The sequence below is a fragment of the Bactrocera neohumeralis genome, chromosome 2, assembly GCF_024586455.1.
Source record: "Bactrocera neohumeralis isolate Rockhampton chromosome 2, APGP_CSIRO_Bneo_wtdbg2-racon-allhic-juicebox.fasta_v2, whole genome shotgun sequence".
Taxonomy (NCBI): Eukaryota; Metazoa; Arthropoda; class Insecta; order Diptera; family Tephritidae; genus Bactrocera; species Bactrocera neohumeralis.
Window position 1 is genome coordinate 13174306 of NC_065919.1, and position 26888 is coordinate 13201193.

The 26888-nt window shown below is 33.7% G+C and overlaps 1 protein-coding gene and 1 long non-coding RNA gene across 3 annotated transcripts in view; both read right to left on the minus strand.

Annotated features, from left to right (window-relative positions):
• Window positions 1-26888, minus strand: part of LOC126767651 (uncharacterized) — a 232017-nt gene that overhangs the window by 67968 nt on the left and 137161 nt on the right. The gene's annotated exons all lie outside the window — the stretch shown is intronic.
• Window positions 1-26888, minus strand: part of LOC126767647 (regulator of G-protein signaling loco) — a 56658-nt gene that overhangs the window by 17239 nt on the left and 12531 nt on the right. The window contains exons 3-4 of one of the 2 annotated variants that reach the window (XM_050485125.1): window positions 20897-20912; window positions 11014-12584 (exon numbers count right to left, since the gene is read on the minus strand). The exons of the other annotated variant lie outside the window; for it this stretch is intronic. Of the exons in view, the coding sequence (XP_050341082.1) occupies window positions 11014-12584; window positions 20897-20912 (1587 nt within the window). The remainder of the gene's footprint in view (window positions 1-11013; window positions 12585-20896; window positions 20913-26888) is intronic. 2 annotated transcript variants of the gene reach the window in all.

Consider the following 26888-nt stretch of genomic DNA (forward strand, 5'->3'; position numbering starts at 1 on the left):
TCGCGCTCATATTTGGCTTTGTAGTTAAGGACAGACCTACCAACTTACCAAAATAATTTTTTTTTGAACATTGTTTTTGAAATATCATTTAATCGCGAAATTTAATTACAATTTCGGGTGCTTTTTTTATCACAATGTAAAATATCAAACTTTTGAATGTGTTTTCGGCATAAAAAAATGTTCATTAACAAATATACTACATAGTTTAAAAACACAGAAAAAAGTAAAAAACTTTTGTATACAAAAACTCCGATATGACACACTTGGTTTTCGAAGAATGATTGACACCGCTTCGTACAAAATTCTTACTGTTATTATTTTTTACAAAATTCATAGCTTTGGTGTCTTTTACAATATCCAAATTGAGGGATCTCTTTGCAAAATTGTACATATTTATTTATTTATTAGTATAAATATAAAAAAATTAAATTGAAGTTTGATTACAAAAACGAAAAGACTTTTTCGGCTACCAAATATCGGGTGATTTTTTAAGAGCTTGATAATTTTTTAAAAAAAAAAACGCATAAAATTTGCAAAATCTCATCGGTTCTTTATTTGAAACGTTAGATTGGTTCATGACATTTACTTTTTGAAGATAAATTCATTTAAATGTTGACCGGACTGCGAGAGTGGTCCTTCGGAATCTCTCAATTTTGGGCAACGATTTTCGAGCATTTCGGCCTTTTTTAATATTTTCATTAGGTCGAATTTCTTCGGAAATGTTGTCTTCCAAAGCTGGAATAGTTGCTGGCTTATTTCTGTAGACTTAAGACTTGACGTAGCCCCACAAAAAATAGTCTAAAGGCGTTAAATCGCATGATCTTGCAGGCCAACTTACGGGTCCATTTCTTGAGATGAATTGTTCTCCGAAGTTTTCCCTCAAAATGGCCATAGAATCGCGAACTGTGTGGACATGTCGCGCCATTTCTTGTTGAAACCACATGTCAACCAAGTTCAAAATTCTTCCATTTTTGGCAACAAAAAGTTTTTAGCATCGAACGATAGCGATCGCCATTCACCGTAACGTTGCGTCCAAAGCATCTTTGAAAAAATACGGTCCAATGATTCCACCAGCGTACAAACCACACCAAACAGTGCATTTTTCGGGATGCAAAAAAATGTTCTTGAACAAATTCTGGTTGCAAAAACACCCCAAATGTAAAAATTTTGCTTATTTACAATTCAACCAGAAATGACCTCATCGCTGTCGAAGAATAAATTGACAAAGCGCGACAAACATTTCGAACCGAACACTTATTTTTTAAAATTCAATGATTTGCAAGCGTCTTTTAGTAAGTCTATTCATGATGAAATGTCAAAATTGTACATATTTATTTATTTATTAGTATAAGCATAAAAAAATTAAATTGAAGTTTGATTAGAAAAACGAAAAGACTTTTTCGACTACCAAATATAATCGAACAAATTTTTTAATGACTATAATAACTTATAAATATAAATATGCATGTATGTGTATACCGATGCAATATTATTTTAGTAACGGTCAATTTTGTTATAAAGATTCAACTGAGATTATACACCCGCGCTTGGGCGCGAGAATGACACACACAGGCTCCCATAAACGCCAAAAAGGCGACAAGAGCAAGGCAAAGCAAGGTTTAGCTATACTTAGGCATAATACTACACACACATAAGTATGTATGTATGTACATAAATGCATATATGTATGTAGATACTGGTGAACCGTTCCCACCTTGGAGCACAGGCTATTTGCCGGCTGTCGGTTGCCTGTCGCTAATTTCTATTTATTTCGCAGACCACTGAAGATTTGAGTTGCAATTTATATTTACAAGTTTATATACATTCATATGTATGCGTGTATTTGTGTAGATATGTGTACATTTAGTTGTATATCGCCTTTTTGATTTTTATTACTTATTTCAGTGTTATTGTGTATTTAAATGTTTCGCACGCTGATGAAATGCAAAATGAGTGGTTACGCAAAGTCTTTATGAGAATTGATGACTGACTGAGTACTAAACTGACTGAATGCCTCAACGATTGTGGAGGATCGTCGTTAACGCACACCAACCCATTTACATTTGTGTGTAAGAATTTTGTCGGCACCGAATGACGCCGCTGCTAAGTCATTGACGATTGACGTGAATGAGCAGTTAACTTAAGGACAGTGTCTATTAGTTCTTCACTACATTCTTTCTGCGTTTCAAGAACTGCAAGTTGGCCAGAATTATATGCATACGTAATGTAATGCAAGTATTTAGTATGTAAATAACTGCTCATGTATAAAATATTGTAAAATAAATAAACAATGAACTTTTCTTTATTTCTCAGTATTGCATATGGATTGTTATTGTTATTGTGGGCTTCTTAGAAATAAACTGAAAACGATTTGCTCAGTGCCAAGTAAATGCTGATACCCATGAATTCGCCTACCGAGACCATTGACGTTTGGGGGTAACAAGAAGGCGCATAGTGCCTCAACTCGGCAGTGTCTTGTCGTGTTAGGTCCCACAGGTACCTCTATTTTAAGATTTTTACTCCGAGGCCTGCCATGTTAGGTAGTTGCGCCATTAGCCCACTAGACATTTCTGCTGAGTGTCACCCCAGCATACTCAGTTGGCAGAATATCGCAACCACCGGCCCAGGGTTCTACCGAAATCCAAAACACTAATTCCTTATCAAAATTTCACATCAAAGCTATAATCCATCCAATGCAGGAGTTTGTAAGACCGTGAATGCCGCTGGTCATTTAGCGTTATCCAGATCATTTTAGAATGTATGAACTCGGAGACGTGTATAGAAGAACTTTTGAAATTTATATTAGAATTTTAGAATTTTTTTCTTTTAAAATTTATTTTATTTTGAATAGAGCGCAGATGAACTGGTAAAAGACTTAGTTTACATAATTGGTTTCAATGTCACATTAATGCCATTATTTTCATTTTATAAAAAAAAATCTTATTTAGAACTCATACATTTTCTGAGAAAAATTGCAAGTCTCATGTTTAACGGTTTGCGCGAGTAAACAAAAAATATGTTTGCAAACGACTAAAAACCCCAGACGTGTCATAAACCACATTTAAAAACTTATTTATTTACTTTTTTTTTTGAAAATTTTGGAAAAAAAAAATTATTTGTGTGATTTCTGTGGCACTTCATGACAAATATACTTTATACTTATTTTTTTTTATCAGCAGATTTTAGAACTTAAATTTTGAAACACTAAAAAATTAATACAAAAAAAAAAACTAAAAATGTAGATGAGACATAAAATATACATAATTTTTTGTTTATGCAAACTCAATAGCATACAAACATTTCTTTATTTTTTGCGATTTAATGTTAATTTGCACGTACCAGCGAATTCTCAGAAGAGCCGATTTTGTTGTTTAACTTCTTCACTGCTATATATTTTTTAATAATCAAGCACTATTTGTATGATTTTTTTTGTTTAACAAATAAAAACAATATTTTTCTCTTTCAGCAGTGATAAAACATTATAGTCGACAAGCAACGACAAATAACGACAGCGAAACACAAATTGCAAGGAAAAACAATTAAAACAATATTAAAAGAATCAGCAGTTAATATTCAACTAAAAAAATATGAAAATCATAAAATAAGCGTTGCGGTATAGCGCACTAGCGATGCTCGTAGTACGTGTCGTAAGTATGTATGCACTATTTGTATATACTCATATACTGTGGAACGGTTCCACTTGACGTAGCACACTGCGAGCCGCACTTTTAATAACGTCGACGACCAAATAACAAAGCTGACTTGGCGAGCGAGTACGAGACCGAACGAAACCCAACTGCCGGGCGATAACTGACTGGCTGGCTGACTTCACAAATAAACTCGCCACGCATAAGCCAGTAAGTAAGTAAAGTCAATCTTTTGTATTTGCCAGCTGTGCGCTCCAAACGCCACAAAAAGTGAGTTGGAAAAGTAAACAAATGCAAAAGAAAAGCCAAAAATAAAAACAGAAGCAAAGCAAAACAAATGCAGAATGAATGGGCTTCGGCAAAAGTATGAGTAAAATGTTTTTGGAAAATAAATATGGAAAATAATTATTAAAGCGGCACAGACAGTTACTCAGTTAAATATGAGAAACGCTCTTACAGCATGTTGAGCCGGAGAGTCATGTTGACAATGAGAGGAGCAGCAAGTAGAGTAGAAGGTATGGAAGCAATATTTCATTGTACTCGTAGTTAGGTATAATAAATATAGAAAAGTAAAATATAATAAAATAATGATGATATATGTACATACATATGTAGATATGTACATGAGTTTCTAAACAGAATATTTTCAATTATTGAAATATGAATAATTTTTCAATTACTGAAAATAAGAAAAAACCATAGTTGGATGAAACGGAAACGTAAGATAAAATAACAAACATTAAAGGAAAAATAATTTTCTGTTGATCTGAGGTCGGTAAATGGAATGAGAGGGGCTCGGTTGAATTTTTAAAGGTTAAAAACAGAACCACGAGTTCTATAGAAAAAATAAAAAATAGTAATTTTTGTGTTTTGATTTTTTACAAATACTGTCAAAATTTATGTAAAAAAATAAAATAATCAAGTTTGGATTTTTTATTTTTATCTCTTACAAACTTTTTTTTTTTGCGAAATTTAATTTTCAAACAAAAATTCTTACGTCAAAATTTCTTACATTTTTTTTTTAAATACGCAAGCTTTTTCTTTATTGAAATCTTTACTTAAAAAAAAAACCCAAAACTTGGTTATTTGAATTTTTCGAAAAATTTTTGAGGTTATGTGAAAAAAGTTTATATACAAAATATTTAAATTTTTTCATTACCCTCAATATTGCCATATACATTTTTCCTTGAGCACTCTTAGTTTTGTTGGAAATACAGATAACCTGTTTTCAATCCTACCTCAGAAACTGTGCTGTCCTTTCTTTTCTCGACCTCAGCTCGTAGTATGTATTAGTATAATATAATGAAAAAAGCTAGCGATACTTCGTTTTGGTAATTATTTGGTTCACCCTCGCAAATTTGAATTTTAATGTACATATATATGATGAGAAAAAATACACTCTCTTATAGAAGAGTGGTCAATACGGTTTTTTTTGAAGTAAGCAAAGAGCGTAAACTAACATTCATTAAGAATTAATATATTTTAATTGCTTTTAATTGATTTTATATATTGCAAATTGTAGCTGACAATGTTACAAATTAACTTTTCAAAATCGAAAGCATAGAAAATTTTAACTAGGGGTAGAGAAGAAGTTGACGGAGGAACTCTTAACAACTAAATCAGCATTAAAAAAATAAAAATATTTTGTAAAATGTGTGTCTTTAACTTTTTGTGCATTTTTATCGCTTTTCATATGGCTGTCATATGTATTAAGAGCATATACCCTCTCTTAGGTGAACTATATTTTTCCTAATATCCTTCTCTTAGCATTTCTATCTTTTTTTTTTGATTTTGAGTAACGTTGCAGTTGTTTATCTATTTGCTCTTTTATCGTCGAACATGTCTCTTTTGAATTTTATATCATTTTATTATTTATTAAAGATCACATGGAAGTTCAGCTGATAATTGAGAGACATGAAAAACATACTACATATAAATATGTTTGTGAGAATGTGCCTCTTTTACGGTGCTTTAGTTTGAAAGTGTTGCATTTTTTGCCGGCTGCCGCCTTTATTTATGCGCTTGATTACTTGCAGCTGGAGATATATGTAATATGTACTTACATATGTATATGTGAGCGCGTGTGTGGTTGAATTTATGTGACCAGACGCTCTGTTTATTGTTTTACTTATTTATAGTTTTATTTTGATATTTATGCTCAGGGTGAGCAGGGTATATTAACTTTTGCCACGAAGTTTATAACAGTCTGTTTGCTATTTATACGCAAACTACTCTCTCAGGTTTTGACATATCGATCTGAAATTTTGCATAAGCACTTTTCTATCCAAGAAATTGCTCATCCGCCGGCATCGTGGATAACGGACCACTACCGGATATGGCTGCCAAACAAATTGATCGTTTTAAATCAAGTCCATGTATGGAAAGCTTTTATTTATTTATTGTCCAAAGCAACGCTAAAATCTCTAAAATAATTGTTTTGAACGAAGCACTATAGTATAGGTACATATTACTGCCATTCAAACTGATCAATCAAAATCAAGAAAAAGTCTTCGTAAAACATTTTTTTTCCTCATTAAGCGGCTATACCAGTGTGACACTTTCAAAAATATTTTTTTTTTTGCTTTTTCGTTTATATATTCAAAAATATCCTGTGAAATCGGCAAGGTCGTAACTTGAATAGTTTTTGAATGGCAGCGTTCTAAACAGCGACCGCTCAGAGGTGCAAAATTGTCAATTTGGCATTAAAAAACGACCTTTTTTTTCGTAAAAAAACGATTTTTTTTTTTTCAAAATTACGCCATTTTTTTAATTTTTGATATTTTTCAAAGATCGTAATTCATTGTATAGAAAATATATTTAAGTTTAATAAACATTTTGAATTTTTTTGTTTCAGCTACTCATTCGACCGGAATCATGCCAGCAGTTGAGGAACTTTTTTTTCGGCACTTCCGCAGACAGCACATAACTCCGTTATTTTTCAATATTTTTGTAAAAAAAAAATTTTAATATAGCTAAATATATACTTTATTACGTCCATAGAACGTCGAAACATTCAATCTAGTACTTTCTTTCAAAAATTCACAAAAGTCCCTTAATTTTTCATGCGTCACACTGGTATAGCCCCTTAAGTGAACCTAATTCAACTTGAAGGCAAATTATATCAAAAAACTTGGCCAGAAAGAACTAGGAAAAAATGTTTTGTTGGATGCAACCCGTGGGTATACATACATATGTACATATATATTATGTAGTTGCGCCGTCTCTAAACGCGTTTTTCTCGAAACTGTGTTTTTGAAGTCGGTTGACACAATCTTCATGAAATTTTACATAGGTCTTGGTGATACAATTTTTAAAGACTTGGACGAAGGATTTCGTTTTTTTTCGATAACAACTATTTGAAAAAAAAAATGTCGCGAAATTGTCACTGAAATTTTAATTTTTTTGTAAAACTGTCTGCTAAAACTCCAATTTTTTTCCGAGGGGTCACCGGAAATAGTGTCGCAATGACCGAGTTTAAATATTTTTTTTTCCAAAAATTCCAGAATTTCTTTGTTAATAACAATAAAAAAATTCCAATAAAATATTTAATTTTTTATATGAGAAAAAAATTGTTGAAAAAGGCTGTTTTTTACCCGAGGAAACTCATGTAACCCCTTAAACCAATGTGTGCTTGTTGATGAGCTCTGTTACTGATTTTTATATTTTTTGATTAAGGATCGGAAAGACAATAACATATTAATTATTTACCAAGTCAAAACAAATGAAAACTAATAAGAATGTGGGAAAGTTAAAAAGTAAATATTAAATTTATATATCTACATTTATTTGAGTAATAAAAACAATAATCCAATGTTGAAAAATTAAAAATAAATGGATTTCAATTAACAGAAATAGCGCTGGGCATGCGAATCACACATGAAGAGCTATGTAAATTAAAAATAATAAAATGGAAGATTTGTGAGCGTGGTCGAGACTTGCATTGTCTAGTGAATGTCGTAAAGGCATTTTGCAATAAGACAATAGCGCAATAAGTGCAATTCTTACTAATTGATTTGCCAAGATCTTATCAGCGTTGTGTTTACAATTGAGATGACAATAAAATTAATTAAGAGGAATTCAAGAGCAAGGCGTGCGACATAAAGCGGAAAAATTTATGAATATTTGAAAATATTAATAGAAATTATCAACACAGTTTAGCAGGCTGAGATAACATAAAATAAGCAATTACTACAAAAAAACAAAAAATTATTCGTGAAATTTTTTTTCTAGCTTGTCAGTGACATCTGTGCTAAATGTTAGACCAAAATAATCATTAGTGTTCAGTATACGCTTGTTTTTCTGAAGTATATAAAGTGCAAGTGAAGTTTCATTAAATTTTGAGGTTCGCCCACGTCCAGGACGGCCATCATCATCAATTGATGATAAACACGTCAATAAAATAAAGGAATTGGTGCTTGAGAATCGACGATTAACAGTCAGAGATCTTATTGGTATCGTTGGAATATTGGAAGGATCAGTGAAAAAACATTTTGAAAGATTAATTGGGACTAAGACAAATGAAATTTTTTCGAAAAGCAGCGTCCCTACAACGCCTGTTAACCAATGCTTTCCTACCACCAGGATGTCATGAAACATATTATTACTGGCGATGAGTCTTGGAGCCTTGGAAAAAGAAGCCGTAATTATGGGCCGACAATTCTTGGTTTTTGCACCACGATAATACACCGTTGCATACTGCATTGATTCTTCGTGAGTTTTTCGCCAAATTTTCAATCAATATCGTGCCGCAATCACCGTATTCGCCTGATTTAGCTCCGTGTGACTTCTGGCTATTCAGCAAACACAAACGACTGCTCCGGGGAAAGTTATATTATATCGGGTGAATAAACTTTTTTGATAAAATTTGCAAAATTCATCGGTTCTGAGAAATTTGAAAGAACGATTGGTTCCCAAATCACACACTTTTTTCGATAATTTCATTAAAACAATATTTCCGACTACCGTCTTAGATGGTCCATTGAAAACATATTTTTGGCGATGACTTTTTCGAGCATTTTACGGACCCGGAATTTCTTCAAATGATCTTCAAAGCTGGAATAGTTGGGCTTATTTCTGTGAGCTTGACGTAGCCCCACAAAAAAATAGTCTAAAGGCGTTCAATCGCATGATCTTGGTGGCCAACTTACGGGTCCATTTCTTGAGATGAATTGTTCTCCGAAGTTTTCCCTCAAAATGGCCATAGAATCGCGAGCTGTGTGGCATGTAGCGCCATCTTGGTGAAACCACATGTCAACCAAGTGCAGTTCGTCCATTGTTGGCAACAAAAAGTTTGTTAGCATCGAACGATAGCGATCGCCATTCACCGTAACGTTGCGTCCAACAGTTTGAAAAAAATTACGGTTTAAAATTCCACCAGCGTACAAACCACACCAAACAGTGCATTTTTCGGGTGCATGGGCAGTTGGCCACCAAGATCAATTTAACGCCTTTAAGACTATTTTTTTTTATACGTCAGTCTTAAACAGAAATAAGCCAGCAGAAAGTTTGGAATGACAACATTTCTAATAGTTGCCCAAAATTGGACTTTTGACCATAAGACGCAGCCGCGGTTTTTAATTTCCTGTGACACGCGTTTACATAATATTTATTTAGTAAATTTATAATCAAAAAGCGTTAGCTCCCAAGTAAGAAATTCACTAAAGCCAAATTTGTGTGAAACGCTAAACGTTTGGACTTGCGTGCCATATTCGGAAGTCAGATATCGCGTTATTTGAATCGAAAGTGGTAGAAAAAAGCACATTGCTGTGGAATATTAAGTAGTTAAATGAGGTGGAGCAAAACAAAATAAAATCGATATACTTGCTTGTGCAGAGCGATAATTTTAAACGGAATATATTGATGTTTATAAAACTTCGACTTAAAAACTGTGTTAGATGTAAATTTTCTACTCTAGAACCAGTGTACAATTAAACAATTCCAACTGGCGATCCTGCTAAAAATATCGATAAAGCTAAACATCGGTTATTAGAAGTTGCTTAGGCCGCGAACTGTGTAGTGCTAAGTTGGCGTTATTTTCGTTTACTCAATTTTGGAAGACTACAAGTATATGTAGAATACTAGTTAGGAAAATGGTTTTTGTAACTCTCTTGATATGGACCATTATTTTTATGAGAATATATGTGATTATTACAACGAAAGATGATGTTTTCAACCGTATGGAATCCGCCAGCTTATATTGAAAAATTTATTTTAATTTTTATAAGGGAAACACATCAAACATAACGAAAAAAAAAATTTGTACACTTGATAATTTGAAATGAAATTTTTACAAAAAAAAAATTGAACGAAAATCAGGAAAATTTAGAAAACCAAAATTATCGTCTCTCAGTTGATAGATCCAATAGTAAAGTGAACTGGCCACTTTCAGACCATAGAAACCATAGAACAACTAATTAAATTTTAAACGAGCAAGCAATCAGTTGATAAAATGAAATTAACTGAAGACGTAACACACTCAACCGCATTACAGAGACAATCCATAGTTTCAAGTCGACAATAGTACTTTCAATAAATTATCGGTGTGCCATGCATCGCTCAGCCAACGAGCAATCATGCGCAAAGTACTAAAAAGTTTTCTCCAAATGGTTTATTAAAGGAAGCAGAAACTACTCGCTTGCTGTTGATCTAAAAGTATTGCGACGATGTGAGAGAATTTCGAAGAATTTAAAAAACCATTAATATTTATATGAATCAAGAACAGCTGTTGTTGTATCCATAATTTTAACAAATGTTTATTTAGTTATTAGAATTTAAGCAATTCTAGAGAAAAGCTTAAATTTCTGTGAAATTTATAAATCTCATACGACTAACACACTTACACTTTGCTTACAAACTTATACACTTAAAGGTATTTTAATTACTAGAGTATTTGTATTATTTGTTGAAGTCAATATCAGAAAAAGCAGCTAGCAATGCACGCATGCTTATGTACTATGTATGTATATGTAATAATGACTGTACGACACCATATGGGGCGGCGTGTCGCGTGGCATAATCGTTACACTAATGCATACGTATACCGTTATTTGGAAAATTTCATATTTCCTATTATCAAATTACAACAAAACAAACTTAATTATAGTAGAGTAAACCGATATGCGCCAATAATAAATTAACAAATATGTCCATATGTTGGTGTGCGTAGGGGAAAATGGAAAATACGGCATTGTGGCTTCTGGTGCACGCCTCCAACCCATTTTAGTTGACAACTAAGTCGTAAAACCTTAAAAGTTGAACAATACTATGCACAATAGAGCTAGTATATGGCGCATAACGGGTTTAGGGGTGTATGCAGGAGAGTGGTATTGTGGGAGTAGAAGTAGATGAGTAGTTAGATGTGACTCACGCGTATGGTCTGTGCTGACTCGGCGGCTAAGCTTGCTATTTCCGCTGATTTTACACCTTTTATGGTTTGGTTGTTGCTGTTGCTGCTGTTTTTACGGCGTTGACATGTCGGCGGTTGCGTAAAATCAATTTGTTCAAATGTATCGGGATCACTGATGGAGCGCCGCAACTTCGTAACTGAGGCGCGTTTGGCATGGAAGGAGCCGCGCAGGAAGCGCGCCAATTCATAGGCGGGATTGCGACAACCTTTGGTGTGCTGTGGCGGTGTGACCTTGAAGGTGGGCACCAGCGGTGAGTGCAATTCAAATGAGGAGTCTGGTGTGTGATTCTGACTGCGACCGCTGGATTGTGTGATATTCGAGCTGGCCGAAGAAATACCGTCATCATGCTCATCTTGCTCTTGCTGTGCCGCCGCTATATCAGCAAGCACAACATCATTATCATCATAGTCTTCAACATGCACGCCCTCAAAGTAGTAGTCGTCTTCGATATTGTCTTCCACATCGGATTGCGGTAGCGGTTGACAGCCGAGCGCTGTTGCGCGTAACGGTAGTGGTGACGACGACGACGTAACTGTTGTTGCAGCAACCGCTTTCGTTTTATTTGATTTGCACTTCTTTTTGCCGGAGAAAAACTGCAATACTTTGACCGCTGAACGATAGCTGGAGCGTTCGGATTGTGAGCGCTGAAAATGGCTGCAACATTTAGACTTTTGCTCCTTTGGCGCTGGCATTAGCTCTGCAGCAGCCAGTTCATCCAAGTGCGTTTGACTATCGGCCGAACCCAAATCGGAGTGTGTAGATTGTGTGTCTGGTGTGTTGGCGCCGCGCAGCCACGGTGAATTACTACGACTGCTTTGCTGACTCGTATTGCCGCCGTTGAAGACATTCTGGTAGAGCGCTTTTGCTTTGCGACACAGATATGGGGAACTCTTTGGTGTTGTGCGCGCGCTACTGCTGTTGCGGCGGCACGTATTCTGTGTTTGCGTCTGTTCTTGTTGATCTTGCTGTTGCACCTGCTGTTGGTGGTGTTGTTGGCGCGCCTCAAAGTTACGTACGAAGCGTGCAAGGCTCTCACGATCCACTTCGGTGACACAGCGATGCCGCAGCAGACGTTGTGGTGTCTCCGGCAGGTGTTTGATCTCGAAGCTGGCATCGAAGACAGCCGAATCATTAATTTGACTGAGTGTTTCAACAAACCGTTCGACCATATTGGCAATGTTGTTGGGCTTTGTTGTTGGTGTGTGTTTGAGTAGTTTCTCGTGGAGTTTTTGGTTTTGTTGCACGTTTTGTATATGTTGTTGTTTGTTATTATTATTTTTTAAATTCTCTGTTATTGTTTCTTGAGAGTTTATATAATTTTTTTTATTCTTAGTTATAGTTTCTTGAGAGTTGATATTATTTTTATTATGCTTTGTTTTTGTAGCGTTTTTTAATGCAGTATTTTTGCTATGTCTTTGGTGTTTTGAATCTTTAGGCTCGTGTTTTGAAACGATCTCTAAATTTTTGCACAATTTACCGTTTTCAAATGCGTCATTTTTAACTTCAAACTGATTTGTCTCAAACATAGTTTATATTGTGTATTTCGTGGCTGTTTTAAGAATTTAATTTCAATTATTTTGTGAGTTGTATTTTGTAATAAGTTGCTATGGCAACTATTGTATAACTTTTAATTTGCAATAAATTCGTTCAAGTACTGCTACTTTTTTAGGTTTTAAGATTATTTATCAGTTTTCCGCTCTGCAAAGTTTTGCTATGTTACGCACGCACTGCTCGCCAGCATTAAACTGAATTCTTTGCTGCTGCACAGCAATTTAAGTAAATTCTCCGGCTGGTTACCTGCCCCCTAGCATCTACACACACCGGCCTACCAATCCAATGAACACGAAAGCTCAACAGATCGCTCGATTGGATCGTTCCTCACTAGGAATTTGCTTCACACCTTTCTCCGAAATCAGGTGGAGATCGGCGCCGCAATTGTGTACGAGTATTTACAATAAATTCCGATAAGTGCCTAGGTTATGGCGTATATTGTTATGTGATTATGTTCATATTAGTCGTAATTAGAAAAAAAAAAAAACAGAACGATACTCAAGAAATTAATTGCTTTGCAAATGAATTACGTTGAAAATCAGAATAATAACGCTGGAATATGGGCATAGAAGTGTAAATCCTCAAGAGCAAAAGCAAACACTTTTTCCCTTTTAAAGGGTTTTTCAATGCCGCACTACAAAAGTAAATCGATAGGGACAGCAAACGATGCCAAATTTTTTCCCGTCTTTTAGACATTTCTCTTCCGTAAGTTTTGCTATTTCATTATGGAAAGATATACGATCTACCAACGAGTCGCGAATATTAAAATTCACTTCTGAAATTCGAAGTCAGTGGCCTCGCCTTTTTTAATAAAAAACAAACGGTTTAGGATATCAATGAAATTCTTTATTCATGAGCCACCATTACATTCCGAAAAATACGGTTTGGTGCAGTTTATGGGCCGGCGGCGTTATTGGGCCGTACTTCTTCCGTGAAGACTAAGACCGGTACGTTACTGTGAATAGGAATCGCTACCGCTCAATGGTAACCGAATATTTTTGGCCCGAATTGGATGATATGGACTTGGACAATATGTGGTTCCAACAGGACGGCGCCACAAGCCACACAGCTAATGTCACAATCGAACAAAGTTTGGTGAACGTGTTATCTCACGAAATAATTCAGTCAATTAGCCGCCTCCGTCGTGCGATTTGACGCCATTAGACTATTTCCTGTGGGGTTACGTCAAGTCTATGGTCTATGCCAACAAGCCAGCGACGATTGATTAACTTCATAAGAATATCGAACGTGAAATTGTAGCAGTATCGGCCGATTTATGCTTGAAAACCGTCGAAAATTTGGTTCGGCGTCTGGACTTCTGCAAGTGTACCTGTGGTGGCCATGCAAAATCAAAAGAAATCGAGTTCCATATATAATGGCATCGAATGCTTCTTTTTAGCGCTCTTATTGAAAAACCCTATATATTTGTAAGACTTTAAGCCTGTGCACATAAACGTATGGATGTGTATAATACACACCCGCTAGGGATACGTGATCTGCATAAACTGCAGTTTTAAGTTCATTTCACCCATTAACTGCACTGTGTAGTAGTAGCATTTGTAGAGGAGAGCAAACGTGCTTTTCAGCACGATCTTCACCGATCATGCATCACTATATATGATCGTATTTATTTGTCACTTCAAAACTTAGTCATACTGATGCCATATGAATTTCAAGCATGAATGCGTAAAATCAAGAATTTTATGATCTTATTTTGAATATCCATAAAGAGATAGCTAAGTAATAAGAAATCACACTAGTCGTAAATACGAGTGTATAACAAAGAAAATTGCTTTGATATTTTACCACAATCTGGCTTATTCCCTGCTTGATATATGATTTCGTAATAATATAATACAAATCAACGAATCAATAGATCCAGTTGGGTCTTAATACCAACTTTACATACTAATTTTCTAATTCAATCCCCTGTTGCTACAACAATGTTCGGCAGCAGTTGGAGCGTAAGCGAACAGCTGTCTGTATTTACATTCGACAAATTATGCATAATTCAATTATTATTCCGAAATGTTTAACAAAAGACGCAAATTATCGTTAAAACAAATTTTCAATATGTATGGATTCAATGAATTTTCATTTATTGCTATTCTATGAATGAAAATTTAGCAATTTGGAAAAATTCTTAAACGGAAAACCACCGTGCAATTCTGAGAAGGGCAGCTGAGTAGCAGAGATTGTTACAACTGGAAAGTTTAGATAAATGTAGATCATTTTATGTATGTATGTATGTACTCTTACTACTATGAGCAAAAAATAGTAAGACTTTGTTCATTGTTTTAGAAATTTTAATTTATTCTTCAAAATTTATGTCGTCTCCCTCAATGTAATGCCCCTTGGTCCCAAAAGACTTGTGCCAACGTTTCTTCCAATTCTCGAAACAGTTGTTAAAGTCAATTTCCGGAATGGCCTTCAATGCGTGGAGCGATTTATGTTTAAAGGCTCCAATTTACTAAAAACGGTTTCCCGGGAGTAGTCGTTTCAGTTTGCTGTATAGCCAGAATTCACGTGGAGCTAAAACAGGCGAATACGGTGGTTGGGGCACGAAATTGGTTGAAAATTTCGCGAAAAACTCACGAAGAATCAATGCAGTATGCGACGGTGTATTATCGTGTGCAAAAAGCAAGAGTTGTCAGCCCATTATTCTGGCCTTTTTTTACGAATAAGCTCGCGGAAATGACGCATAACACTCAAATAGTATGCCTTGTTGACAGCTTGGCCGGTCGGAATGAATCTGGAGTGCAACACACTTCGATAATCGAAGAAAACTGTGAGCTTAACCTTAATTTTTGACTAGCTTTGACATTATTTTTCCGGCTTCGGCTCATCTTTACCACAATTTTCGGCTGATTCATTGTCTGTTTTCGGGTCGTAGTATTGATCCAAGACTCATCGCCAGTAATAATATGTTTCATGACATCATGGTAGTCGGAAAGCATTGTTTACCCATCGTTATCGGGACGATGTTTGTTGAAAAAAGTGTGACATTTTGGAACCAATCGTGTTTTCACTTTTCTTAGGCACAAATGAACTTTCAAAATGGTTTTCACTGATCCTTCCGATATTCCAATGGTTCCGGTAAGATCTCTGATTATTAAATCGTCGATTCTTAAGCACAAATTTATTTTATTTTATTGACAGTCATACCAAGCTAGAAAAAAAATATTTCGACGAATGGACTTTCGCGCGTAATTTAAAAATAAAAAGTCTTACTATTTTTTTCTCACAATAATATATATACACCAATGATATTCAAAAATCTTTAGGACAGCAGCTATCGGCTCCATAAAGCTGCTGCCGACTAAATACAATTATATAACTAGAACTAGATCATTCGGTGTGGATCAAAGATTATTTCCTTAAGAGATCGTATAAAACTTTACTTTTTCGCGGATGAGCCAAAGCTGGTTGGGAAGGTTGATTTTTTCAAGCAGAAGTGGCTGCTATTAAGATGGCGATAGACGTACTGCTGTGAACTGCAGCCTCTCTTTCAGGGTGGTGACTATTCATTCCGACAGCAGAGCGGCAATACTAGCGCTGGCTCGCTAACTGTCAAGGAATGTTTATCCACACTAGAAAAAGCATCAAGCTACTTTATCATCAGACTCATTTTGGGTGCCGGATCATAGCTAAATTGTTGGCTGCAGTTGCCAGCCGATCGGAATGGGACCGAGTTGGATCTGCGTTCGCTTAGCAGGCGCTGGTTGACGACCAGCTCCTGTGCGACTGCGAGATCCTTTTGGCCAAGAGTACAACGCAAGAGATCGCCTGAACTAATTGCCTTTAGCGGAGTTAATTTTGTCGCAATCGTACGGGTCCTTACTGGATACTGTCCAATAGCCATTCACTCAAAAAGTTTTGATTGAAGGTAACGCATCGCTTGTTCCTAGAGATCTAATCTTTTGCAACAGTGGCGTGACGACGATCTATTTGCCATTTTGCAGTTTTCGAAACACAAATAAGCGAGAAAAGATGCATAGTAGAACATAAAAACTTGTGATCGAAATCTAATATTGGTATTAATATTTTAAAGTCCCTCAATCGCAACAATATTAGTCGATTTTTAAAAATAGAACAATTGTATAAAAGCTTCATTATGGCATGCGAAAATAATATACGCAAATAGCGTCAAGTTCATTCATATCAAAGCAAAGCTTATCTAAATCAACAAATAACAAACTAAATAAATAAATGCGCATTTTTCATTGACTACAAACGAATTATGGAAAATATTTTCTCAATTACTTGGTTATCGTGACAGTGAAATTTAGGTACCCGTATGTGTACAAACACACATAATATATATAATATACATACAAAGGCCTAGAACATACGTTTTATATATGTATGTACATAGCAGAGAGTTTTGTTTTCTTGACATTCAGATGTTAGGCCCCGTGCAGGTGGCAGAAGGTGTCAGGCGACATTATGCAGTGCCAGTGACATACATACGTATACAAACTTACATAGTACATTGCAATAGCCGTTGATGGCATATGGCAACACACAAAAATGAATGACGAATCGCTGAAACGTCAGGGTAGACGAAGTCGTGCCCAGTTCTTACTGATCGTGCAGGTAAATGGGGTTTACTTGATGCCTATAGTAACAAGAAACAGGTTTGGGAATTTTGAAATACTAAAAGCTAATGCAATTTACGTCACGAATAATTGTTAAGCGTGGGTGTGTGCATGTGTAAAAAAAAACCCTTTATGACAGTTGAAATGTCTAAGAAAATTGAATAGGAATACATAATAAAATGTTACAACTATAAGTAAGTGGATAAGCAACTTGTCAGTCGTAAAGGAAGAAGCGACCAGTGCAAGCTTACAGTGACTTGAATAAATTAAAAATTTCCATTTTTTGATTACGAAAGTGACAATTAATGCACAACAGCACGTTCGGGGCATAGCTCGGGAGGTGAAACAGCGTGGAGGCATAACGAAAAAATGGTGTGTCAATAAATGTGACTAATTTCCAGGCTACTATGTATGTATGTAACCATGTATGTTTGCATGTAAATAAATAGATACACATTGACAAACAACTGCAAATACTAGGCGTCAGACTATGTTTGCTGAATTGTTAGTTTCCATGCCCATATATGTATATATACGAGTACACATGTGCTTGTATAATAATTAAGTAGATAATGTGTTGTTGATTGTATTGCATCATATGCTTTGGCAGGCAATTCTGTGAAATTCGGAAATTATCAATATAATACCGGGAATTTCTTTACGTTTAAGCGAAAATCAACGATCTTATGGCTATAAACTTATTATTTGCTAAAAAAAAAATTGGCGAAAAAAAAATTAATTCGGCTACATCGAAGCTATAAATACCCTTCACAGGCGCATTTATTATAGCAACACGAGGTGTAGCGGTATGAAGTGAGAGACAAATGTGTTGGTAGTGAACATTTGTTGCGTGCTTTTGGCGTGACATCAGTCAACATTCATTGAATAAACATTTTCATATTTTTTATTGTATTGAAAATGTCAAATTTTGTAACGAAAAGTGATGATTTGCGGAAACCAATAATTTTTTGTTTCCATTTGAAGAAAAGTGCTGCAAATGCTTGACGAGGCATATGGTGATCATGCTATATCAGAAGCGACATGCAAAAGATGGTTGCAACGGTGCAGAGATAATAATTTTAATATAAGAAATGAAGAACGTGGAAGATCGCCAAAAAAATTTGAAGATATTGGGTGAAGATGATACTTTGAGTCAAAAGCAAAAGACAGCCATGTTAAATGTAGCACAACCAACAATTTCAGGCCGTTTGAAAGCTAAGGGTAAGATCCAAAAGTGTGGAAAATGAGTGTCACATGAATTGAATGCAAGACAAATGCAAAACCGAAAAAACACTTGGGAAAATTTGCTTCAAAGGCATGAAAGAAAATCAGTTTTGTATCGAATGATCACTGGCGATGAAAAATGGATTTATTTTAAGAATTCTAAGCGGTAAAAATCATAGGTTAATCCGCGACAACCATCAACAACGACTGCAAAAACAGATCGATTCGGTAGGAAGGCAACGCTCTGTGTTTGGTTGGATCAGAAGGCATGTTGGTATATCATGAGCTTCTAAAACCTCGTGAAACTGCGAATACTCAGTCCTTTTTTACGCGATTTCTTTTTACGCTATTTCACTTTAACGCGGTTATTTTTGCAGCGCAAATTCCTTTTTTTACGCGAATTTCTCACTTTAACGCGATTGCTTTTTTTCGTTTTTTGCTTGCTCTTAAACTTGCAGTAGAATTGGAAAATTATTTTGTAGCAAATGATACTGATGCCGAACGTGCACGAATTTTTCAAAACGAATTGAGTCTCTGCATGTTAAGATATAAAGAACTACATCGGAATTTATTGGGTCCAAAAAGAAGCATTCAAACAAAATTAACTGAATTTATGGTGCAAACTCAGTCGGAGATGCTACGTCAATCAGAACATCAATCCATAGTTCTTACTATTGATTCTGATACAAATTCTAGTGATATCAGTGCCGGCCATCAAAATAAGCGGCTAAGAATAATTTCCACTACGGATAATGACAGTGATTAAACAGCATTCAACGGTTTTTTCAATAAATCTACCTATTTTCTATTTTCTTCTCTTTTATATATGGTTTTTGTTTTGTATTTTTTATTTTGCTATGAATGAATAAATCATAAGTCTGAAAAAACTTATTGTATTGTTTTTGAAATTTTTTTGCGCGTATATTCTGTTATACGCGATATTTTTTATATTCGGAACCAATTCGTCAGTTAATATTGGAAAACTAACCATTTTTACGCGATTTTTTTTTACGCGATTAGTGGCAGAACCAAAAATCGCGTAAAAAAAGGACTGAGTGTACTAATCGCTACAAACAACAAATGATCAATTTGAGCCGTGCATTGATCGAAAAACGTCCAGAATAATGGGCCAGAAGACACAGCTGAGTAATTTTGTTACACGACAATACACTTGCACACAAAGCAAAATCGGTTCAGGTTACATTAAAAGTACTTGGCCGTTCCCACGACATATTCCGACGTAACCGGAACGCACCCGGTTTGTTTTACCCGCCAAGGACTGTCAACTCGGCAGAATGCTGCCGCTATCACAACAACTGGGAGCTGCCACACCACACGCGTATTCAACAGACTTGGCCCCTTTCTATTACCATTTGTTTTCATCGATGGGACACGCTTTGGCTGAGCAGCACTTTGATTCCCACGCAGAAGTCGAAAATTGGGTGTCTGATTGGTTTGCTTCAAAAGGCGAAAATTTCTATTGGCATGGTATCCACAAATTCCCAGAAAGGTGCTCAAGATGTGTAAAAAGCTAATACTTAATTCTTTCAACAATATTTTATTTTTACTTTCTTAATGAAAATTAGTATTTCATTTTCATAAAAAACGCATAACTATTCACTAGATTTTAGTGTTATCTTGGACAATAATCTATGCCCAATTTATAGATATCAAATAAAAAAGTTTTCCTTACACGAACACGATCAGTTTGTATGATAGCTATATCTTATAGTGCTCCGATATCGCCGGTTTCAAGAAATAAAGAGCTGCTTGCGGAGAAAAGGACATATGCAAAACTTCAGGTCAATATCTCAAAAACTTATGGACGAGTTCGCGCATATACAGACCCCCTCGTGTCGACGAAATCGACTTAGCTTGCCACCTTTATCATTCATACTTGTATATATATAAACTTTATAGTGTCTTCGACGTGTTTACATGGGTGTTACAAACTTCGTGGTCAACTTAATACGCCCTGTTCATGGCAGAAAAAGGCTGCAGCGAATACTTTTACTTTAAAAAACCTTTGTACATGAAATTTTCAATTACATACATATTTAAGAGGGTATTCTAGTCTTAAAAAAATCGTGTTTTTTTATATTTTCAAAGTTTAACTATTCAAAAATATGTCTACAAAAAGACTTCTCCACATTTAAATTATTTTCGGAGATGTAGGTATTTTTCTGGATCGGCCAACCAAACTGGTTCGGCTTTCCGCGAAACTTTAAACGCGTTTTGCACGAAATTGTCTTTTTTAAAACATATACATAGTTCCAAACGATAGCCTCGATTTATCAAGTTCTACTGGACCGATTTACTTGAAATTTTTAGAGAGTATTCATTATAGACTTCTCTGGAACTATCCATAACCCCAAATTTCAATTAAAAAAAAAGTGGTCGACCAAAATGGTACTTATTTATTTATTAGTATAAATATAAAAGAATTAAGTTAAAATTTGATTAGAAATACGAAAATACTTTTTCGACTACACAATATGAATTTGTTTTTTTCCAGCACTTCAAAAATTACCTGAATCTGACCTAAAAAATAATAATAATTTTTAACTTTGAATATTTGCAATGAAAGAATTTGAAAAAGATTACCGCATTCGCAACATCATTGAAAAAAAAAAAAAAAAGCAAAAACAAACCTCAATAAAATTTTCATAAAATTTGCGATTAATAAGTGAGCTGAAAATAAACTACACATTCATGCTGGGCATTGCTGTACAGCCGCATACATACAAGTATGTATATATGTACGTACTTATGTATGTGTGCAGCTGCAAGGCTGATTGAATGTGTATTTATGTCCGTACTTATTGAGCACCCACACTACACTTAAATACGTCTAATTGCAATGTTGATGCAGAATTTTTCGCAATTGAAATGCTCAACTGACCCTCGAACGCGCATAACTTACTGCCTAAATCTTTTGGGCGATTGCATATAATTTCATTTAATTGCACATTGGAAATGCTTCCCGCCAGCCATAGCCATGACATGCAAGAAAATTTTCCAAACAAAATTATTTTTTCGAAGAAAAAAAATTAAATTTTTAAATGCTATAAAATAAAAACTTTCAACAAAATATAATTAAAATCCAATGGAATTCGAAGAATTTCTGCCAGACGCGTTGCGTGGTGCGTGGCGTAGCCGTAACGATTTTACGTTCAAGCGTTGAGCGTTTACGCGAATTTATTGCAAATTAATGTTATGGTTTTCTTGTATATGCATGTGTGTGTGTTTGTTTGTTTTTAGGCGTCTATGTTATCACTATTTATGTAGTTGGTGTATTTTGAGTTTATTTTTAAAACGTTTTCACTTTTTAATAGCCGTTGAGTGTTGTTTATTGACAACAAATGAGGAAGCGTTGTGTTTTGATAGACGCCGCTCCACATCGGCACATAAGGCGCTTTATTTTATAAAAAAAAAACGTATTAAAAGAAAATCGAAGAAGTGCGTTTCAAAACATAGTATGTATGTGCAGATGTCATTTTTTGCAACTAGCAAAATAAATTTATATATTAAATATATGTGTACTTATATGTATATGTATATGTCTTCGTTTTTTATTTTTTGCGCTTTTCAAAATGATTTTCACTTTCAACACTCGCGTAAATTTGCGCGCTCGTTCGCCTGTATCTTTATTTACTTTTCGTAAATGTTTTTTTGGGAAATATTTTACACCTGCCTTTTGAGTATTTGTTATTCTGCACTCCGTTTTTGGTATTTTTGGAATGTCTATGCTGCGTGCTGTTACCGAACCACAAAATCAAAATAAATAAATATTAGCCCACGTTTGTAGCGCACTCATTGTTTATGACCGCTAATATACTAATCGGTGCTAATTATCACCAGAGCATCGGTGTTGCGTTGGTGGCATCACCCAGGGCATCACGCAGGGCATCAGTGTTCTAGCAACAACGATTGTGCGTTTTTGCACATTCCACAAATAAATATGCAGCAGTGTTTGTGATTTTGGTATTAAGCAGAAATCGCTTCTCATTCAACTATTTTCATTCGCACAATAAAACATAAGGAATTCATTGAAAAATATTGTGATTTTTATTTAATTATTAACGGAGAATTATGTGTGTGTAGGATCCCGTGATGCATAGTTTTTCCGTTGAGCAATTAATGTGCCAACGTCACGGTTTGCGCAATATTTGGAATGCAATTTTTCATTACAAGATTTTGTACACAATTTGGTTTGCTTATAATTTTTCAGTTATTGTTGCAACGAAGTGTTTATTCGAAGAAATATTTTGTGGTAGTTGAATTGGAATTCTTTTGAATTATGAATGGTATTATTGATTGAAAATATTTTGTATATAGGTAATATTAATTTATTGTTGCAATTTCAATAAATCTTAATATCAATTCCATAATTAAGGTAAATTACCGTTAGTTATAACATTCTGTATAAAACAATTAAATATCGAAGAATGCATATATTTTTCATTCCATCATTTGACTGATTTTATTATTAGTTTTTTAAATTTTTTATTAGTTTTTTTAGTCTATTAATCAAAAAATATCGATAAATAATCGATAATTTATAATCAAAAATATTGATGTCAAACAGTACAAATATGTAAACGAAGAAATTAAAAATTACGATTATTAATTTAATGAATCTAAAATTTTTTGCAATTACAAAAATCAATCGAATATGATTGAGGAGTTTAAACTTACTAATAACGGCTAATTGCCGAATATTGATAAAAATCATTTTTAATATATTTAAATTTTAATACTGAAAAGCATATATTTGTGTAAAATTATCGATATAAAACGATTATTTAAAATCGAAAAATGTGATGTTAAAAATATCGAAAAATAATCGATTATTTGTAATCGAAAGTATTGATATGTCAAAAAACACAATTACAAAATTGAAAAAATTCCAAATTCCGATTATTATTTTGAACCGGATATGAATCTGAATTTTTTTCACAAATACAAAAATAAATTGAATATGATTGAGGAATTTAAACTTACTAATAATGGCTAATTGCCGAATATTGATAAAAATCAATTATGATAAATTTAAATCTTAATATAGAAAAGCATATATTTGCGATAAAATTATCGATACAAAACGCTTAGTTAAAATCGATAAATTTTATGTTAAAAAATATCGTTAAATAATCGATTATTTATAATTGAAAATATTGGTTGTCAAACAATACAATTATATAAACGAAGAACTTGAAAATTATTTTGAACCGGATATGAACTTGGAATTTTTTCCCAAATACAAAAATAAATTTAATATGATTGTGGAATTTAAACTTACTAATAAAAGCTAATTGCCGAATATTGACAAACATCATTTTTAAATGTATAAAATTTAATAGTGAAAAGCATATATTTGTGTAAAATTATCGATATAAAACGATTATTTAAAATCGATAAATTTGATGTCAAAAAATAATCGAAAAAAATGCAAAATCACCATTATCAGATTTCAAACGCATATAAATCTGAACTTGAAAATTTTTTTGCGGATATACTTGGAAAAAAATACAAAAATAAATTTGAAGAGTTTAATTTAAACACTAACGACAAAGTGCCGAATATCGATAAACGACAAAAACTATTGTATAAAAAGCATATATTTGTTTAAAATTATCGATATAAAACGATTTTCGATAAATGACAAAAACTATTGTATATTAAAGAAAAATATATATCTGTGTTAAAACTATTGATAAAACTATCGATATAAAACAATTATTTAAAATCGATAAATTTGTGCATGTCAAATATAGATGGTTAAAAAGTTTTTATTTAACATTTGTTGTTTTATTTTAATTTTAGGTCCAGCTTACGAAGGCAATGTCGTGGAAAACGCGAGCCAATTTTTTTTAAGTGTTAATCTTAAAGATTTTGCGCAGCGCCAAACAAGTTTAAAAAAAATATATATATTTACATATATACACAAATATTTATATTATTTTTTTTTGTACATTAATTTTTTAATTTTTAATTTTTAGGGATTTACACACTTTATTAGAAAACACTGTTGTTAATTGCATATTGTGGTATTTTTTTTTTAATTTTTTTAGCAAAAAGTGCCAGGGCGAAGCACATAACTTAATGCACTCGTAAGCGTGATTAATCATATAAATATGTTTTGTGTTAGCTTGTATTATGGCATTAGAACTACGCGTTCATTTTTAACACATTAGACGAAGCAAAAAATATAAACACTTATTTCTTTTTGATAAAATTAAACTTACACATTCATTTTTTTTTTTTTTTTTAAATTTAAATTTTCTGTTAATTTTTAAATTATTATATTTTTTGAAAAATTAATTTTTCTATTTTATTATATTTAAATATATTTTTAATTAAGAAAAACTATTTTCAAACAGTCAGTTAAATTTTCTCACTATTGCAACCACATTTCTCATAGCAGTTTTTAAATAATTCACACATTTAATTTTCTTGTTTGCTTTGCACGCAATTTCACATTTGTGCGCATGCGTTCCGTTCGGAATATTTAAATAATTTAACGTTATTAACTTGCGCTACGCGCGATTCGCTTTCTTCCGCGTTGTCGCTACGCATGTACTATCGCCGAAGACCGCTATGTAAGTACTACCACGTTTGGGCCACGTTTAGAGACTGATTCGGTGTTGCGGCTTACACACGGCTCAAACGAATTGTTGAATGTTAACAACCACCAGCGCGCGAGTTAATGCTGAACAACCACCAACCCGCAGCCGCTAAATGACTAACGATAAAAACCGCGACAACAACAACAACATGGGAAAGTCAATTATACCAAACAAATGACAGCAGCGATGCAGCAAAAAAAATAAAAAATAACAACAAATATATATATTTTTTATAAAATACTATATGTATATAAAAAAGTAGTAAAATTGAAATTGAAATAACGTAGCAAGTTTTATTGACTGCCGATGGATATACATATGTAGGTACATACTCGAATAATATATATGTGCATATACATACATATACATATGTGTGTAAGTATATATTTCAATATATTTTATAAGCGCGTCTGAACCAACTTTGTAAGCCTGAAATTCAGTAACAATGCTAGCAGCTTGTTGTTGCTAGCAACAAATAAAAACAACAATAACTATTCTTTAATTATTTATAGGATAACGACAAAATACAAACTGTTTCAAAAAATTTCAAATTAATAATTTTTAACAGATATTTTATTTGAAATAACAAATAAAAAAAAGCGGAATTTTATCATTTAATGAACACAGTGCGCCGGTGGTGGTATTTCGTGTGTAGTGGTTGGTCGTTGTGATTACTCATCGTATAGCTTCATGCATGCTTTTGAACATTGCATGAAAAAGTTATGAAATATCAAAAAAAGAATAATTTTAAAATGAAAATTTAGTATTTCAACATTTTCGAATGAATACTTCGACGAAATATAGGATTGCCATCGAACTCGACTTATAATGTGTAACTGTTTTTTTTTTTTTTAACTGAACAGAAAAGTAGAACGGCCTTATATTTTGGACAATGAAGAGATTATAGCAAAACGAAAAACATAAAATTTAGATATTGGGAAAAGTTATTATTTGGAAGTAAGGAAAGTAAAAATTGAAATTATTCTGGACTTATTGTAAGTTCAAGATGAAATGACGCTTTCCTGGATCACTTTCTTAATATGAAATTTATTTGCCAAATAAAAAATATATGAGCGATATCTCTCAAATATTAAATAATGCGTTAAATAATCTAAATTATAAAATTATTAGAATTGCTTGTGAGCCCACAAATTGGCATACTAAAAATTATTGGTATACACGACATTTTTGTGTAAATAGGGAACACAGATAAGATTATAGGCGCAAATTGAAGTTGATAAGGACAGTTTTGCAAGTTTTACACATTTTATTTGTTATTCTGACGTCAGTAAACGATACGAATTGAATGGACAAAGATCGAATTTGAAGAAATATCTATATATTTTAAGAACAATATATATACATTGTGACAAAAAAGCACCCGGAAATTGTAATTAAATTCCTCGGGTGTCAAAAAATTATATTTGGCGAAATTGGTAGGAAATATGAGCGCGATCCGTCAACCAGTCTGTTTACAGCAGCTGCTTAAGTCGGTACACCTCGGTGGTGCCTTGCGATTCTTACAATGGATAAAAATATCGAACAAAGAATTTGTCTTAAATTTTGTATAACAAGTATTAACCAAATTTCATGCGAATTTTGGAAAAGGTGATTCAAAAACATAAGCCTACGAGTGATACAAAGCCTTTGAAGACGGTCGAGAGATCGTTCAAGACATGCCTAGTTTTGGACGACCTTTTGAACTGGTTAAGAGATGGCTAGAGAGCTCGACATCTGTCGCGAGTCCTTTCGATTGATTTTGGTGCATATTTTGGGTATGAAATGCGTTCTTGCTCGATTCGTCCCGATAAAGTTGAATTTTTTTCAAAAAGA